Raw genomic sequence first — 17,181 nt, 5'->3', positions numbered from 1 at the left:
AATGACTATAAAAGTAAGTCTTTGAGAACGGGTTTCTCAAGCCAGGTGGCGCATTAGACCAGGGGCTCATCTCCTGTTTCCAAAATGCATCACAAACTGCTTGAGAAAGCTGTTCTACTCATAGACTGTAAAAGGTTACTACTGTACTGTTACCGTCCGTAGGCAACATTAGGTAGGCCTATGTTATTATCAACTACTATAGGCTATCAATTAGGGATGGGCGATATGGCCTAAAATCTATATTGTGATATACATTGCAGCCTCTTGCGATAACGATATACAGTATATTATAATAAAACCATTTCAGAACAGATTACACAGACCCATGCTAAACAACTGCTAAATGTATATTTTTTTAAAGGGTGTATGTAGTTTTGAGAACATATATTGTGCAAAACTGTAAGTATACAACATAATTTTGCAGATAAATAAAATTTAAGTACACTAGCTGCAGAGACTTAAGTAGGTCTAATGTTTATTATGGCTTGGAGCTTATGAAACCCCAAATTTAAAATTTGAATATTGTCTAACTGATGTATTTTCAGTTAAAAAGAAACACAACAACGATTCTTAAAATCGAGATGATGTGCTACACCACTAAGCAAGGCTGTATTAGTACCCCCAGGGGCCCCTGGGCACTGAAGCTCATGGGCCCCCTCCCCTACCTGACAACCACACCCTCCAAAGGAACACACACCAGGTGTGGGATTTAACATGCCAATCACTATTGATCAAAAGCTGAATGACTAGTTCACAAGACAATGATACGAAATACATTTTTCTGAAAAGTATGGCTGCACGATTTGGGGAAAATGTCATATTGTGATTATTGAGGTCAATATTGCGATATGCGATTGCGATATAGTAAACAAATGGTTTCATGAGTTAACTTGCTTATTTCTCAAGTAAAATGCACACACAGATTAGTGATAATGCTGAAATTTGTAGCCCATTTCTCAACTCAAACTAGAAACAACAACTAAATGCACTGTGTTTTCAAATTAAAATAAATTCAATATTGTTATTTGTCTCAATAATACAAGAGTTAAAAATAAATGTCATATTTACCTGTGCCTGTCAAACAGGTAGACCTAGGACATATACCGAAATTGTCAAACTGCACTGCATAAATTATAAATTAAATATAGACTAATCCTTATTATAGCAAAAAAAAAACAAAAAAAAAACTTTAGTCAACAGCAGTCAGTCATTTTCTCTGTTCTTTTTGTTCTTTGATTAACTTTACTGACAGAAAGCTTTATTGGCTGCTGTCTCTTTAAGACCAGCTGACGGAGACGCGGCTCTCGCACGCGTCTCATTCTTTCACAACTCTTGACGTTCATCATAAGACAGCTCTTATGTTATGAAGATACTCGTCAAAACGGACATTTTGGCATAATTGTGTGTGTTATTGTAAGTTCAAGCACGAAAGATAACTGTATTCTGGCGTGCTGTCTGTGCGCACGATACTGGCGCGCGCGCGTCTTTCTGTGTCTGTGTGTGTGTGTGTCACAGTCAGACTTTTGTCTAGTCGCACATGAATTGTTTAAAAGCTATTTTAACAATTTGCTTTTAAACAATTGCTTTTAAACACGTGCCCCTGGGCCATGCCCATATGGTAGATTGCCCATATGGTAGATCCGGCCCTGCACTAAGATATATTGGAATGGGAATAATACGCGCGCGCTGGTATTCAGTGATATCATGTTTCGTTTTGAATTTGAGGTGGTAGAACGGATTAGTCGTGTGTTAACTTACCGAACTGTTACCCCACACACTCTGTATATAGTTTGCTGCTGCTCGTCTGACGGCTTAAACCCGAACCAAGTCCAAATAATGGATGTTGCACCGATATTTTTCACCAGCTTTCACTTTCAGCCGTGTTTACTTAAGATGACGACGAATATGCGTTGCAGCCGGGTTTACCTCGCGGCCGCGGGTAGATTGCGTCATCATCTCCCAACCCAACTTGGAGAATAGATTAACGGCGATATTTTTTTTATCGCGCGATAAGAGTCTCGCGTTAACGCAGCACGTTAACGCCGATAACGGCCCACCACTAATATATATATATATATATATATATATATATATATATATATATATATATATATATATATATATACACACACACTAGGGATGCACGATATATTGGCCATCGTAACGTTATTGGCCGATATACGTTTTTAATGTTATCGTTATCGGCCCAATAAGAAAATTTGGCCAATATTTTAAAGCCGATAAATAATGCATTATATCCTTCAGCTGAGACATTTCAGATGTGCACTGTTAGCCATGATGGTTTTGAATCGCTTGAAATATGATTGGAATCACTTAAATAAAGAAAAATACAGTTCAGTGCAACATGCACAGCGCAACTCCGACATATAGGCTACATAAAATTATAATTGGAACATTATAATTGTGTGCTTGGGACATGGCTTTTAATGGTGTGACTTTTGTTTTTGTAATCAGGCTCTCAAAAATTACATAAAAATTTGGGTTTAGATTTATCGGCCAGTATATCGGTCAATGGCTTTCAAATATAAAGAATTATCAATATCGGGCAAAATATTCACATCGGTGCATCCCTAATTTATACACGCACTGTAAAAAATGACATGATCAATAAGTTATGACAACACATGTTTTTACATTGCTTTAACTCATCAAAATATGTTTGACTTTTAAGTTATACAAGATTAAACTCATTTTAAGTAATTTTCAAATGACTCAACATCCAAGTTGATTGCACAAAAATTTAAGGCAGTAACTTTTTTTACAGTGATATTTGTAAATCTGCCTGTAAAAAAAAATGGGAAAAGACTAGCTTAGTATATTGTTTTCATTTTTTAGTTACAGAACAATTAGTTTATGATATCAGTTGTAGAATATTAATTTACCTTGTAAGCAAACACAGTGCATTCAAGTAAATACATTCATACATTAAATACATTCAAGAGGAACTGTAAATCCTGTTATTGACAATTGAACAAATGATTATTATTCTGTGGACTACTTCCCAAAAACTAAAGTGAAGGAAAAGTTTAATCTGGTATTGATTCATATAGTAGATCACCACCTGATGGTGCTATTGGATCTCATGAATTTACTAAATGCAAAAAAACACTTAGCAAAATAATCAATAAAATAGGTTCAATCAAAAGTCAGCATCTGACGTTCTAAATGATGTCTCATAAGATCTTGTCAATGAAAAATGGCAATTCACAAGATAAATATTCCAACAAAAACCAAAATGTTGATAGATAAAGGGAAGCAGCTCAGCTGTTCACAGTTTACGAAGAGTTCAGTGGCCTTCGATCAGAGACGCATGGTGACGCGTAGTCAGAGGGTTAAGGCCTTCATTTGCCTATAAATGCCACATTTCCATTGTGCACAGTTAAAGAGGAAATATTGCATGTCAGTTTGATCAAAAATGAGGAAAAATGTAGCACCAGTGACAGCTTTGTGATCTCAAAGACAAACATGAGACCATAGACTGCCAGTTAAAAAAATGATCTATAGCATCAGTCATAAGATACTCAAATAAATATAAAATCAGCAATAATGGCTGAAGGAAAGAGCGTCTAAAGAACCATCGCAAACGATAGTTTCCACTCAAATAAATTCAGGTCGTTACTGAATTCAGTGTGGGAGCTCCTTTTAACATTATTGGCGTTGAATCAAGTTGATGTCGAATGACATTACCTTGAATCAAGATCATTTACTGACTTTTCCTCCAGACATATTTTAATACACCCACTTTACCACCTTCTTCTGCGTATAAGCAGCCAGGAAATGGAAATAACTGTGTGATAAAGCAGGGGTACTGCATGACATCAAATGAATGTAATATAACTATATCTAAACAAAACATCCGTTTACAGGTTTGTGATTCAAATACACATTATAGCTTCATCAAAGTGAATATTCAGTGGAGGAAGAGATATTTCCATGAACTAACCCCTCTAGACCCAAGAACAGGAGCAACTGAATGCTTGCAACTCATATTTTCCAGCTGTGGGTGTTGAATGCAGTTCATGGGACTGAACCAGACGCTCATGTTGCAGGTCACAGTCAACATAATCATTCACACAAAACGCTTTGTTTTTGCAAATGATGTATTTCGTAATTTCCCACAAAACAATTTGGGCACATGTTTTGAAATGAAGCATATACAAAAATTGCACAATTTAACTGGGTTTACTTTTTTTTTCTTTTTTTGTTAAAAACAGTGCAATTGTCAATAGTTTTATATATATATATATATAGATGTTTATGGTTAAATTAAAATGATAAAAATAGCTTAATCTAAATGTGGATTTTAAATCTGCATTTAAATAATAATCTAAATATTTAGCTGGGTAGCATCATTATGGCAAATGAAGCTCTGAACCAAAAGATGTGACTATATGACTATAATAAAATGACGGTGTTTATTACAGCATATCATTATTTTCTATTGTAAACTTGGCTGTGTGTGTTATCATTTCTGCTTGCAAAGTTAGTAGTCATGCACAGTAAAAAATAAAAATATTATAAATAAGTTATGACAACATATGTGACCCAGGATCACAAAACCAGTCACAAGTAGTACGGGTAAATTTGTGGCAATAGCCAACAATACATTGTATGGGGCAAAATTATAGATTTTTCTAAAAATCATTCGGTTATTAAGTAAAGATCATGTTCCATGAATATATTTGGTAAATTTCCTACCGTAAAAACATAAAACATTTCTTTTTGTGAGTGAATGCAGCACAATCGCGAACATAAATGTAGAACTTTAAAGGCGATTTTCTCAATGTTTCGTTTTTTTTGCACCCTCAGATTCCAGATTTTCAAATGGTTGTATGTATCTCTGCCAAATATTGTCATATATTAACAAACCATACATCAATGGAAAGCTTATTTATTCAGATGATGTATAAATCTCAAAATTGCAATTTTCAACTTTGTTTTATAAATTCTACAAGATTCAACTCATTTTTAAGTCAGTTTAATGTGATTTAAGTTGACATGACTTAAACATCCAAGTTGATTGTACTTAAATTTAAGGCAGCAACTTTTTTTTTACAGTGTGATAGCAAGTGTACCGCTCATACAATTATTTTTGCTTGTGTTACTTAGAAGTGTGATTGGCAACGTTTAATTGGCAAGTGTGTAATCCCCACTAAATGACTTTTCTAACACAGATTCTGAATTATGATAAATGACTTAAGAGTTAATGAAGGACGTGGAACTGGCCAGTTTTAGAAAATGAAGGCAAATAAATATCATTGTTTTTTTAAACAATGTTAGTGTGCATAATGTCCAAATGCTTATAGTCTAGACTACATCATTCTGAGTGGGCCAGGATGAATTATAATATATAAAAAAATATCTTGGTTTTTTTTTTCATGAAGGGGCTGTACTTCCCCTATTTGTCACAACAATCATTAACAGGAAGTCTATGGGGAAGTAGATGTCATTCTTTCTTTTCATACAGTGCTCAGGCGAATCCGGGGTGTTGGTTTTTTTAAGCATTTGTGAAAATGTTGGTAGAATTTTGAGTAATTCTTCCACGTCTTCATTTAAAACCGGGTGAATCAGTCACTGTCTTTTTTTTGGTGTATTTTATCCTTTGATTTATTTTTCTTGATTTGACACCAGTCTCCTCGTGTTCTGGGTGGACATAGCGTCAGACACAGTGTGAACCCACTGTGAGAGTGGCAACATTTTTTCAATGCTTGAAGATATCAGAGATTTGATATTCATAAGCAAGTGTAGTCAATTTGGAACAATGAGTTTCGATGGTATTCCATCCAAATCGGAGGTTCTGAACTGGGATCCACAACGGTTAGCAGACTTTCTGAAGAAAGTAAGTTGCTTTCTCTTTTCATCTTTCAATGTCAAAGCACATGAATTGAAACTAAAAAAAACTGTTGTAATTAGAATTGCTATGTTTATTTTATAGACCTTCAGCACACATAATTATGAATTTAATACCAATTTAAAAAACTGAGAAATGAGAGACATTTGTTACAGCACCAATGAACCTAAAAATGGCATTGAATGTACTTTGATAGACCTATATATGATATTAAATGATATTTAATATTACATTGTTGTTTATACATATGAGATATGTGTGCGACCCATATTCATCTGGCATAATTTCTTTTTCATTTTCTTTAGCGGAATCTAACTGGATGTGATAAGGTCATAACACGATATAACATCAGTGGGCAAAGGTTTCTGGTAAGTACCATTTAAAATTCGGTCCATTGGTTTTGCTGGGTCACAGCCCAAATTTTGCATTTAGAAAGCAGAAATGACAATTTTCAGCCTACATGTCATCATTTTGTGTGTCATCATAACTCAGTATATTTTTGTTCCTATGCAGTGTGATTTATTATTTTTTTTTCGTTTGTAAAATTCATAGTTTTAATTTAGATTTTTATTTTTATTTATTTTATAAATAGTTATATTCTTTGTGAAGCACAGACTAAAATAACCCTTTACAAAGCAGATGTTTGTGGTCTGACTCAGTGTAGCATCATTGTTTCCCTTGATCCAACAAATCCGGAACTGTTGTTATTAGAATCTAAAATTAACAAAAAATGTTAGAACTCCTAATCAGTCAGAATTAGAAAGAAAAAAAGAAAGAAAAAAACGTTATAAATGAAGGTGCTATAAATGTTACAGTATACACACACACACACACACACACACACACACACACACACACACACACACACACACACATACTGTATACACTGTAAAAAAGTATTGTTATTTTAACTTAGTTAACTCAACTTACATTTTTGAGTTCATTGAAACTGAGTTCAATTTCAAATAGAAATTTGAGTTAATACAATGGAGATTGGTTTGATCAACAGAAACTCAACATATTATGTTATCTGAACCACATTAATTATCTTTGATTTGACCAAAGAAAAAATGATGTGAAATAAAAAAATTTTTTTTTACATTGTGTGTGTGTGTGTGTGTGTGTGTGTGTGTGTGTGTGTGTGTGTGTGTGTGTGTGTGTGTGTGTGTGTGTGTGTGTGTGTGTGTGTGTAAAAAAAAAGTATTTTCATGATTTATCACATTTTTTCTTTTGTATACACACACACACACACATGAATTTAAAATCAAGCTGTATTTTTATTTTAGAGTATGACTGAAAATGACCTTCAAAAGTTCCCTAAGCTTCATGCGCCGTAAGTACTGACTGCATTTTTTTTTTGTGCTTATTTTGTGTATTTGTCATTCTTTTTTTCTTATTCTGGGTAAATCGCTAATACTTTACAATACAACTGTAGAATTTATATGGCATGAAGTTTAGATTAATTTATCATAGCCACAGTATTCAAAGACATACTTTTTATTTATTTATTTCAAAAACAAATCAACTGTGCAGTGTACAAACAGGTAGAAGCATGCAAGAACGCCATCGGTGACATAGTGACATTGAAAAGGAAATACTGCACAGGAAAGATAAACCAGAGAAGCAGATGTGGCAGGAACCTTTGCGTTGATGCAGAAACTCTCATGAAGAGCATGTTTGGTGCGAAATTGTTACATTTCACACCTCAATAACACTTAAATAAGTAAATGTAATTGATTTTTCCCCAGAAGCAAATTTGGCATTAGATACGCCCAAGTGACTTAATGGTAATATGATTATTGTTTGTTTATTGACTAGTGTCAGGTGCACAGAAAAGAGGACAAAATGATGTCTTTGTTACCACATCCTGCCTGCATGGGCTGAACCCTCAGTCAGTTCATAAAGAAATAATTACATGCTTTTCTGTCTCCTAAAACGCCTACTAATCAATAACAAACCAGCAGTGTTAGTTACACTTTGAGGATCTGAAACTGGTGTTTCCTTATATTTCTAGGCTTATCTCCAAGATTTGTCAGGAAATCAACAAAGAGAAGAAAAGATTCTTTCCACCGATTCCAGCAATAAGGCCAGTACTCTACCATCACAATTCTTGTGTTATATCTGAGATATAATATACACTACCATTCAAAGTTTGGGGTTGGTAGTATTTTATGTTTTTGAAAGAAATCTCTCATGCTCATTAAGGCTGGAATATTTGATCAAAAACAGAGTGAAAACAGTAATGTTGTGAAGTATTATTAGAATTCAATATAACTGTTTTCTATTTTAATGTATTATAAAATGTCATTTATTTTATGATGGCAAAGCTGAATTTTCAGCATCATTACTCCAGTCTTTAGCGTCACATGATCTAACACTTGATGGCTGCTCTGTTAAGTCTTCGTCGTCGGTTAGGAACCTGGGGGTGCTCTTTGATACCAATCTTTCATTTGAAAGTCACGTGTCTAGTATCTGTAAAACCGCATTTTTCCATCTTAAAAATATATCTAAATTACGCCATATGCTCTCAATGACAAATGCGGAAACAGTTAGTTCATGAGTTCATGACCTCAAGGCTAGATTATTGTAATGCTATTATGGGTGGTTGCCCTGCACGCTTAATAAACAAACTACAGCTGGTACAAAACGCAGCAGTTAGAGTTCTTACCAGAACCAGGAAGTATGACCATATTAACCCTGTTCTGTCAACACTGCATTGGCTCCCTATTAAACATCGTATACATTTTTAATTATTGCTGATTACTTACAAAGCACTAAATGGTTTAGCTCCCCAGTACTTGAGCGAGCTCTTAACGCATTATGGTCCTTCACGTCTATTGCGATCTCAAAATTCCGGCCAGTTGATAATACCTAAAATATCAAAATCGACTGCTGGCGGTAGATCCTTCTCCTATTTAGAACCAAAACTTTGGAACCGTCGTACTACCATTGTCCGGGAAGCAGACACACTCTGTCAGTTCGAAGCTAGACTAAAAACACATCTCTTTGAACTAGCATACACATAACACATTATACACTTCTATAATTCAATGTTAGGCTGCATAGATTAGGTCAGCCGGAACCGGGAACACTTCCCATAAATCCTGATGTACTCGTTACATCATAAGAAGAATGGCATCTACGCTAATTTTAGTGTTTTTGTTTATCCCGAGGTTTTCCCTCAGCCTGTCGGATCCAGGCCGTATCCAGATCTGATGAAGGACCTGCGCCTGGACCCGATGTCATAGCGGGGTGCTAAAGTGCCAATTAGTTTCTCCTTATGGAGGATCCCTTTACCACTCTACAGATAAAGCGTTGTCGGGAAAATTTGGTTCGCGTATCTACCCCGAAGTGATAAAATTCTGTATCGAAAATGTTAATGCCAAACAAGTCGTTTTTTAAGGCTTGGTTTGTAGGGAATTACAGACCTGCGCACGTATATTCAAACGCTCATACCAATAGACTGAACTCGTAATACGCATGTGCACGCCATCAGCGTTCTCACAGGTTCCGCGTTTAAAGTCTGTGTAGAGTTTCCTGTTAAAACGGTGTCGTGTTAGCGGCCCCTAAGTTAACAACTAATGATCGTTGCAACGGAATTGAATCAATCAAATTAACTTTAGCTGGAAAATAACTTTATTCAAAAACTGCTATAAAGCCAAAACAATCTCTGTTACTTTAAACTATCCTCGTATCTCTGTAAAGCCGCTTTGGAACAATCTACATGGTTAAAAGCGCTATATAAATGAAGATGACTTGACTTTACTTCAGAAATCATTCTAATATGCTGATTTGCTGCTCAAGAAACATTTCTTATTATTATCAATGTTGAAAACATTGTGCTGCTTAATAGTTTTGTGAATACCCTGCTACAATTTTTTCAGGTTTCTTATATGAATAGAAAGTTCAAAAGACCAGCATTTTTTTTAAATAGAAATAATTTTGCAACATTATAAATGTCTTTATTGTTTAGATCAATTTAATGCATCCTTACTGAATAAAAGTAATAACTTCATGATTTACTTGCCCTCATGTGGTTTCAAACCCATATAACTTTCTTTCTTTTTTCTGCGGAACATAAAAGAAGAATGTTTTGAAGAATGTAATTTGAGAAACTCGTTTGCTCCTACATTGGAACAATGAACCCCGTTGACTTTCATTATATGGACACACACAAAAAAGTGTTATTTCATAAAAAATAACATATTTCATAAAAAGTCATTCAGGTTTGGAACCACATGAGGGTGAATAAATCAATGGAATGAATTCATCATATAACTACCACATAGTGCATCTACTGTCAGTACGCAACTAACTATCCTTACTGTTTTGTAAATAGGCCATCACAACCAGTTCCCAGCTTCCCACAACCACCAGGTATGATACAATGTAGAATATATTCAATGCTACAAGTTTGCTTTTAAAGATGTTGTCTAGAAGTCACCTGCTCTTACTATTTTCAGTTGACCAATATGACGATCAAGCGTGGGACCCTGAAGAGTTTGTAAGTCTCTTATGTGTGTCTCAAACTGTTTTGAAGTGATCAGCATCACATCTGACGGGCAGAACGCATGTATTCTTTCCTCATTAAGGACAGTGAAGACGACTACGAGGATCCTAACGAGGATAATATTTCAGAAGGTGATGCTAGCGGTGGAGACTATGAGTCCCCAGAGGAGGGGTCAGACAGTGATAATGGCTATGAGCCTCCTCCATCCGAGCCAAAAGAAGACGCGGCCCAGATCTGTCCCGCTAAACCCATGGAAAACAGCGATTATATTGGTACGCAAAAGTGGACACTTTTCCATCCTATTGCTGTCTCAGTCCTTTGGAAAAGTCATGATGGGATTCCTTGATTTATCAGATAATAACCGCACACGTGGAGTGAGCAGAAGCCAACCGCCTGTGCCTCCGGAGCGCCCGGGCCCCGGACCCTCTCTCCCTCATGTGGAGCGGCCAAGTGTGAGTCCATCATATTTCCAAACAGTATGTGTCCCACTTCGTCTATAATTTTCCCTTTGTGAGTCTATAAACAATCAAATCTTTATTCAATATTAGGTTGGGCAACATGTGAGAGAAGAGCGGCCCCTAAAAAGACCCCCAGGTAAGAGAGTATGTTTGTTCTGAGTGACAGCTAATCTGGGTGGGACGCTGTTGATCTGATCCACCTTTTCCCCCCGTCCCATGCTCTTGTAGCACCTGCTGTAGACCGCAGCAAAAAGCCAGGAACTCTGGACAGAAACCACCCTCCTCCTGTAGCAGGTCACTGCCACTCACTTTTTTAGCAGATAATAATTCAGTAATAATGCAATTCAGATTACCTAAAGACTAAAGGGAAGTCCTTGACTGTATTGTGTCCTCACAGGTGGAAGGGGCACTAGCTCATTGGACAGAGTGAGTTTGATTTGTCCTACCTCCACATAGAAGCTGCAAACATCTGCTTTAATTTCCCACTTTTTTTCATATCTTGCATTTACCAATCACTAATTAATTAATTAATATACTATATTAGAATTAATATATATTTTAAGAATCAATATAAGTAGCTATATATATATATATATATATGTATATACACACACTTATGTAGCATTATTTAGTCTAAGCCTATATGCTTGAAATATAAATGACCTTTTTTTCCCCTAAAATAGTCTTAGAATTTTCAAGTTCCATTTTGACTAAAAACAATAATAATTTATGTTTTAATATCTCTCTAATAATTTATTTCTTCTGCAGGCTGTCCTACCGCCAAGAGGGTATGATTTCATTCAATTGAATTTTTGTTTAGTAATATACTGCATGTGCAGCTTTAGTATGACAATATTTAGAGTCATAATTTACCATTATTTAAGATCTCTTATTGGTTTGTTTACTATATCATAGTCACATTGAAATTACTGAATGACTGCAATTACATCTGTGCACATAGAATATGCTATTTATAGGTCACCGTGATTTTGCCAAGTAAGACATATTTTGTTGATCCTGGAACAACATTCCTGTCCAAAAACAAGCACCTAACCCTTGTTGTAACCCTAATTTTGACATAAACTGTCAACTTGACCCTCAAATCTGCTTGGTTGATTGGAATGTTTTTTTGGAACATGTTCTACTTGGTGAAATCACTTTCATAGTAGCGGTCAATTATTAAATCTCTGTTTTAAGTATGATAGGTTTGTCATCCGTTTTTCAGGATGTCACATGCTTTTTATCCTACAGCATTGCTGCTGCTCCTCTCAGACTCCCTGCAGTGGAGTTGCCAGGAGACCCAATGAGAATTCCCAAACCCTTACTTCCTCCATCAGGGGTGCGCAGAAGTGCCTCCTCCGTAACACCAGGCTACTCTCAAAACAGGTCAGATTCAAGAATGTAACACTGAACCATTCTATTCACTGAGCTGCCAATGTAACCTGTATTTCTTTTTCCAACAGGAATCTTGACCACAGAAACGAGGTACACATAAAGCACACACACACACACACACACACACATACAGTCCTAATTGTTTGTGCAATTCACATAATATAGCAATTCACTCACTTAATGTGACTGTTTTTTTTTCTCTTCAACAGTTTCACGATGACAGTAAGTAATTTTCTTATTTAGTGTATTTGCATATTTTGATGACAGAATTAATAAGAAAGCACACAAACGCCCAATGTTTGAATACTCTGATTTTACAGCTGCCAGGCACAGCTCCAACACGTTTCCACTGCATGCCAGGAATCCATCGCCAAGACCGCCAGGAACCCACGGACAGCCTTTTCAAACAGACACGTGTGTATTCAAATGAGAACACCGTCTGTGGGTGGTCAGACTTGATACTACTCAAGAATATGTGGCCAAATGAATACTGATGTTCAAAAACATGAGTTAAAGGTGCAGATACTCCACTATATCTGACTATATCTCTGTCACATTTCACACAGTGTTAACCCCAGTCGATCACTACCGGCAAAACTGCAGGAGGGTAAGCACGGATTTCACTAGTTTGATTTACCTTACTATATATTCAATGAAAATAACTAGATACACCTTTTATTTTGTTGAATGAAAGCAATGAACGATCACCGTTCATTCAGAAGTGGAAGAGTACCACCACCACCACAAACAGACATGGGCGGCATGCAGGTACAGTACTTTAAAGTGCTTGAGCTACTGACAAGGGTTGCCAGGTCTGCACAACAAAACCCGCCCAATCCAATTGGTAAATCGTGACGTAGGGAATCCTGTTTCCGGGTCAAGCCTCCATTCGTTTCAATTGAGGGTGAATTCCAAACAGCGTTTTTCCACCATTGAAGGGCACCTTGGGAAAGGGACGCCCTTTGTAGGAGCGTTCCAAACGAAAGTGAACAACTGAATCCCTTCACAAAGGGCCCTTCCACAAGTCTGTTGGCGAAGGTAACATGCGATCAGGCACGGATTTAGAAAGCAGAGGCCCCTGGGCACAAGATCTTGGAGGCCCCCCTCCCCCTCGTAGGCTCGTGGCCCAAACTAACACAGCATCTTAATTTTGAGAAACAGTAAAAGGAAGCTGTGGGTTCTTCTTTACTTTAAAACAAAACCACTTTCTCCAACTCCATTTCTTGTAATGTTAACTGTGACAGCAAAGGAGCTCTATAAATGCACTGTTAAACATTTTATCGGATTTTTGCGGTAACTTACTGGCAGCACTATTGCCAGTAAGTTACTGTAAGTTCCCCTTTACAGTAGCTAACCTGTAAAATGTGTTTTACGGTATGATGCCCTTACCGCAAGTTGATTTTACAGTAAGATGCCCTTACCGCAATTTAATTTTACAGTAAGATGCCCTTACCGCAATTTAATTGCGACTTATTTTTGCAGTATAAAACAGTACTATTTTATTATTTATATTTTACATGAATGCTACTGAATTTAATAAATTCCAAAAAAGTGACTTGAGTCCATGTACATCAGCATATTCCTTATTCACTGGCACAATCAATTACATCCATTTTATTTTTTTATTGTGATGCAACATTAGGCAAGGCAGTTGTATTCATATAGCACATGTCATACACAGTAGGGAATTAAAATAATCACTAAATAAAAGCAAGGAAAATTAAAGTGCCCCTATTATGGATTTTTGAAAATGACCTTTCGCATTAACAGCTCTAAGGCCTCGTTTACACTGTAAGTGAAATGTAACCCAATTCCGATTTTTTGCTCATATGTGACACAGATCGGATGTGTTCTATGACAGTGTAAACACGGAAAAAAAAGGCATGCATTCGGATATTTCGAGATCGGTTTCAGGCCTCATTCATATGTGGAAATAAATCAGATATAAATCGGATATGTGCCAATGCGACTGTCATATAAACAGGCAGTTCAATGCAGGATTCGCAAACCGCTTGCTCTTGGAAGATGGAGTTCAACATTTTTATTTTGTGTCGGTCTCCTGCTAACTGGCTAACTCACGTTATCATGTACCTATGCTAATCAGTTTGTGGGCCACTATTACCTAAAACTGTGTCTATTAATGCAGATTGTCTGTCGTTCTCACTACTTTGAGGAAAGATTAAGCATGGAGCAAGATTTGTTTTACCAACGTTTATGTTACATCAGTCATTCACGCTAGAGCTCGGCTAATATATGCACTGTAATTGATACAGTTTCCACGTGTTCATCGCAATAAATTAGAAAAATACTCTGTAAATAAATAAGTACAAGTAAAATAATCGGTTTGTTGATGAACATGCACTTGTTAATGCTGATGGTGAGGAATTACAGTTGCAACATCTCATAATGTACCTCAAACTGAGTAATGTATCACTGAGAAACGTCCTGCTCAAGTCGTCCTTGTGATGGAGGTTCGGGTTGAATAACTAGTTCTTCCAGTGTTTCATTATTGGACTCACATTCGGATTGATATGGTAAAATCGACGTCATCGTTCGTTACTGTGTTTAGTTTACGGTGTAGGAAGTCACAGCCAAAAAACTGATCTGATCATGATACTTCTTTGTGTGCAAATAAATTATTGTTAACAAACATACACACAAACACACACACACACACACTCATTAAAGAATTTTATTTTAATTTAATAAAAAAAAGAAGAAAAAAAAGGATGCCATACAGTTAGTGGGGTCTTGGAGGCCCCCGGGCACCGGCCCAATCGGCCCGGTGGTAAATCCGGCCTTACATGCGATGGTCACTTCAAGGAAGTAATTTAATGTTCTGCCCTTCGGAGTGAGTAGGGCATAGGGATGCACACTTCCGATTGGAATTTGCCATGAGAGTACTATCTCAACAGCCATTAATGAGCACTATCTGTTCATATCACACGTTTAAGCTAAGCTTTTAAAACGTTACAGTTAGTCTCCGAGCTCATGACGCCCTGGACATTAATATTTTAAATACTTATAAAAGATATCACTCTAATAAAAGGGTCATTTTTCAGTAGTATTACAGTGTGACAGTATTTGAGTGTGTATTAGCACTGTTTGTTGTTTGCTTTTGGTAGCCTAACTAATAGAGCGCTTGAACCCGGAATCGGTGACACGTGACACCAGATTTAACAAGCGGATTGCTAATCAAAACTAGCCCAATCTAGGGTCCTCCGGTAAAAAATTAATCGGTAATAAACTATCCGCAGCAACTGAGTAATAGTATCCCAATTCTGCACTGTTGTGCTGACTGCTGCTGACAAACAATCACACCACTACAGACCGACCAGCAGATGGCGCCCTTGTATTTCCTTTCAGGTGATACTGGAATAACTGGAATCTACTTTCTAGTACACTGGGGGGAAAATGTGATATAGGATTTACTTTGAAACGATTTTCACTCAGAAATTGCTAGTAAATTTACCTAAATTGTGACCCCCCCTGAATACACAAATAATGACAAACAAAGGCAAGTAACACACTGAATAAAACATGAAATTTTGAAGTGGAAAGACAGAAAAAGTAGGCCTATTTTCTTGTAAAACGTAGGCTACTACAGTAATCTTTATTTACAACTTGAAAAAATATTTTTTTTACAGTATATGGTGTATTTTTACTTCTCCAAGGTTCTAGTGCATTTTTTCTTACAGTGTAGGCCTAGTGTTAACAGCCTGTTCTATGCTACATTTGACTCATGTTACTATTAGGTATTTTGTGAAATGTTTGGTTTTAATAAATCATAATTGTCTCAAAAATTCAGAGAAAACAGACAAACACTTCTCATTAGTCTTTGTCAGCCCAAATATCTCATTATTTCTCCATAGGACATGGATCCAGCTTGGTATGTGGGTCAGATCTCCCGCGGTGAGGCAGAGAGCTGTCTGAGAAGAGTTAACAGGGTGAGGCTTTGCGTTCTTTCTCGTTGGAATTGGGGGAAATATATATAATTCTCAGGTTAACAAAGTTAATTTGTTGAAATGTGTCCCCTGTAAGGATGGGGCATTCCTTGTTCGAGACAGCTCAAATCGATCCTCTAACCAGCCTTACACACTCGTGGTCCTGTACCAGGAAAAAGTTTACAACATTCAGATCCGCAGATTCCAAAATGGATTCATGCTAGGCACTGGGATGAAATCCTCAGAGGTATTCAAACTCTTGTTGTTTTTATGTCTGTAATTATAGCCACATGCTCAATGACCAAAGCTTGTAACACTGTTGATTGTCTTTGGCAGACTTTTGAGTGGGTTGGCGGGATTATCAACCAGCACAAACACACGCCACTCCTTCTTATTGATGCTAAGAACCGAGAATCAAGCCAACAGAACCAGTGTGCTCTGATTTATCCAGCTGGATATTAAACATAGTAGGTTACATGACTAATTCACAGTAACTACTTTTGCTTTTTCATTGCATGATTTGAATTTTTTTTTTTTTTTTTTATCAACACAATTCAAAATCTCTCAGGTGTGTGTGTAACTGTAAAACATTGTAAAGTTTTTAAATGCATAGCTGCACATTGCATAGTACTGGATATCTGTTCATATAAGCAAAAAGAGTAGCCTATTTTATCACTATTTTGACTGTTATTGTTATTTCTCAAACAAATCAGTCACTTTTAATTAGAAATTTTCCACAAGTTCCTGTTTATTTGTTGTTAAATTCGTATGATCATGAAATATGAAATGTATATTGACAAGGCAATAAAGATTATAATTCTACATGTGTGAGGAACTGATTGAGGATTAGTCGCACTGTCAACAAGGATTATGTTTGTCGCTTATTTCTTTGAAATCATTCTGTTCACCTGCCATTAATAATTTGAAGACTCACTTTATAGAGGTGAAACGCCGGGCACAGTTTCCCCTAAATTATCTCACGTCTATCAAACTGTCTCCGAG

The 17,181-nt window shown here is 36.4% G+C and overlaps 1 protein-coding gene across 1 annotated transcript; it reads left to right on the top strand.

Annotated features, from left to right (window-relative positions):
- Positions 1–5,462: 5,462 nt before the first annotated feature.
- lcp2a (lymphocyte cytosolic protein 2a) lies at positions 5,463–17,001 on the top strand. Its single transcript, XM_082140291.1, has 21 exons — positions 5,463–5,860; positions 6,178–6,240; positions 7,159–7,205; positions 7,887–7,958; positions 10,212–10,249; positions 10,336–10,376; positions 10,465–10,654; positions 10,737–10,834; positions 10,931–10,976; positions 11,069–11,134; positions 11,238–11,266; positions 11,609–11,628; positions 12,092–12,226; positions 12,304–12,325; positions 12,445–12,457; positions 12,556–12,649; positions 12,802–12,842; positions 12,930–13,003; positions 16,108–16,182; positions 16,277–16,426; positions 16,516–17,001. Exons 1-21 carry the CDS (start codon positions 5,726–5,728, stop codon positions 16,639–16,641), a joined length of 1,575 nt encoding a protein of 524 aa, XP_081996417.1. The 5' UTR covers positions 5,463–5,725; the 3' UTR covers positions 16,642–17,001.
- The last annotated feature ends 180 nt before the right edge of the window (positions 17,002–17,181 follow it).

Source organism: Leuciscus leuciscus (assembly GCF_965113295.1).
Source record: "Leuciscus leuciscus genome assembly, chromosome: 16".
NCBI classification, from domain to species: Eukaryota; Metazoa; Chordata; class Actinopteri; order Cypriniformes; family Leuciscidae; genus Leuciscus; species Leuciscus leuciscus.
The sequence above is the reverse complement of the archived record's forward strand: the minus strand, read 5'-3'. Positions and strand labels throughout refer to the sequence as shown.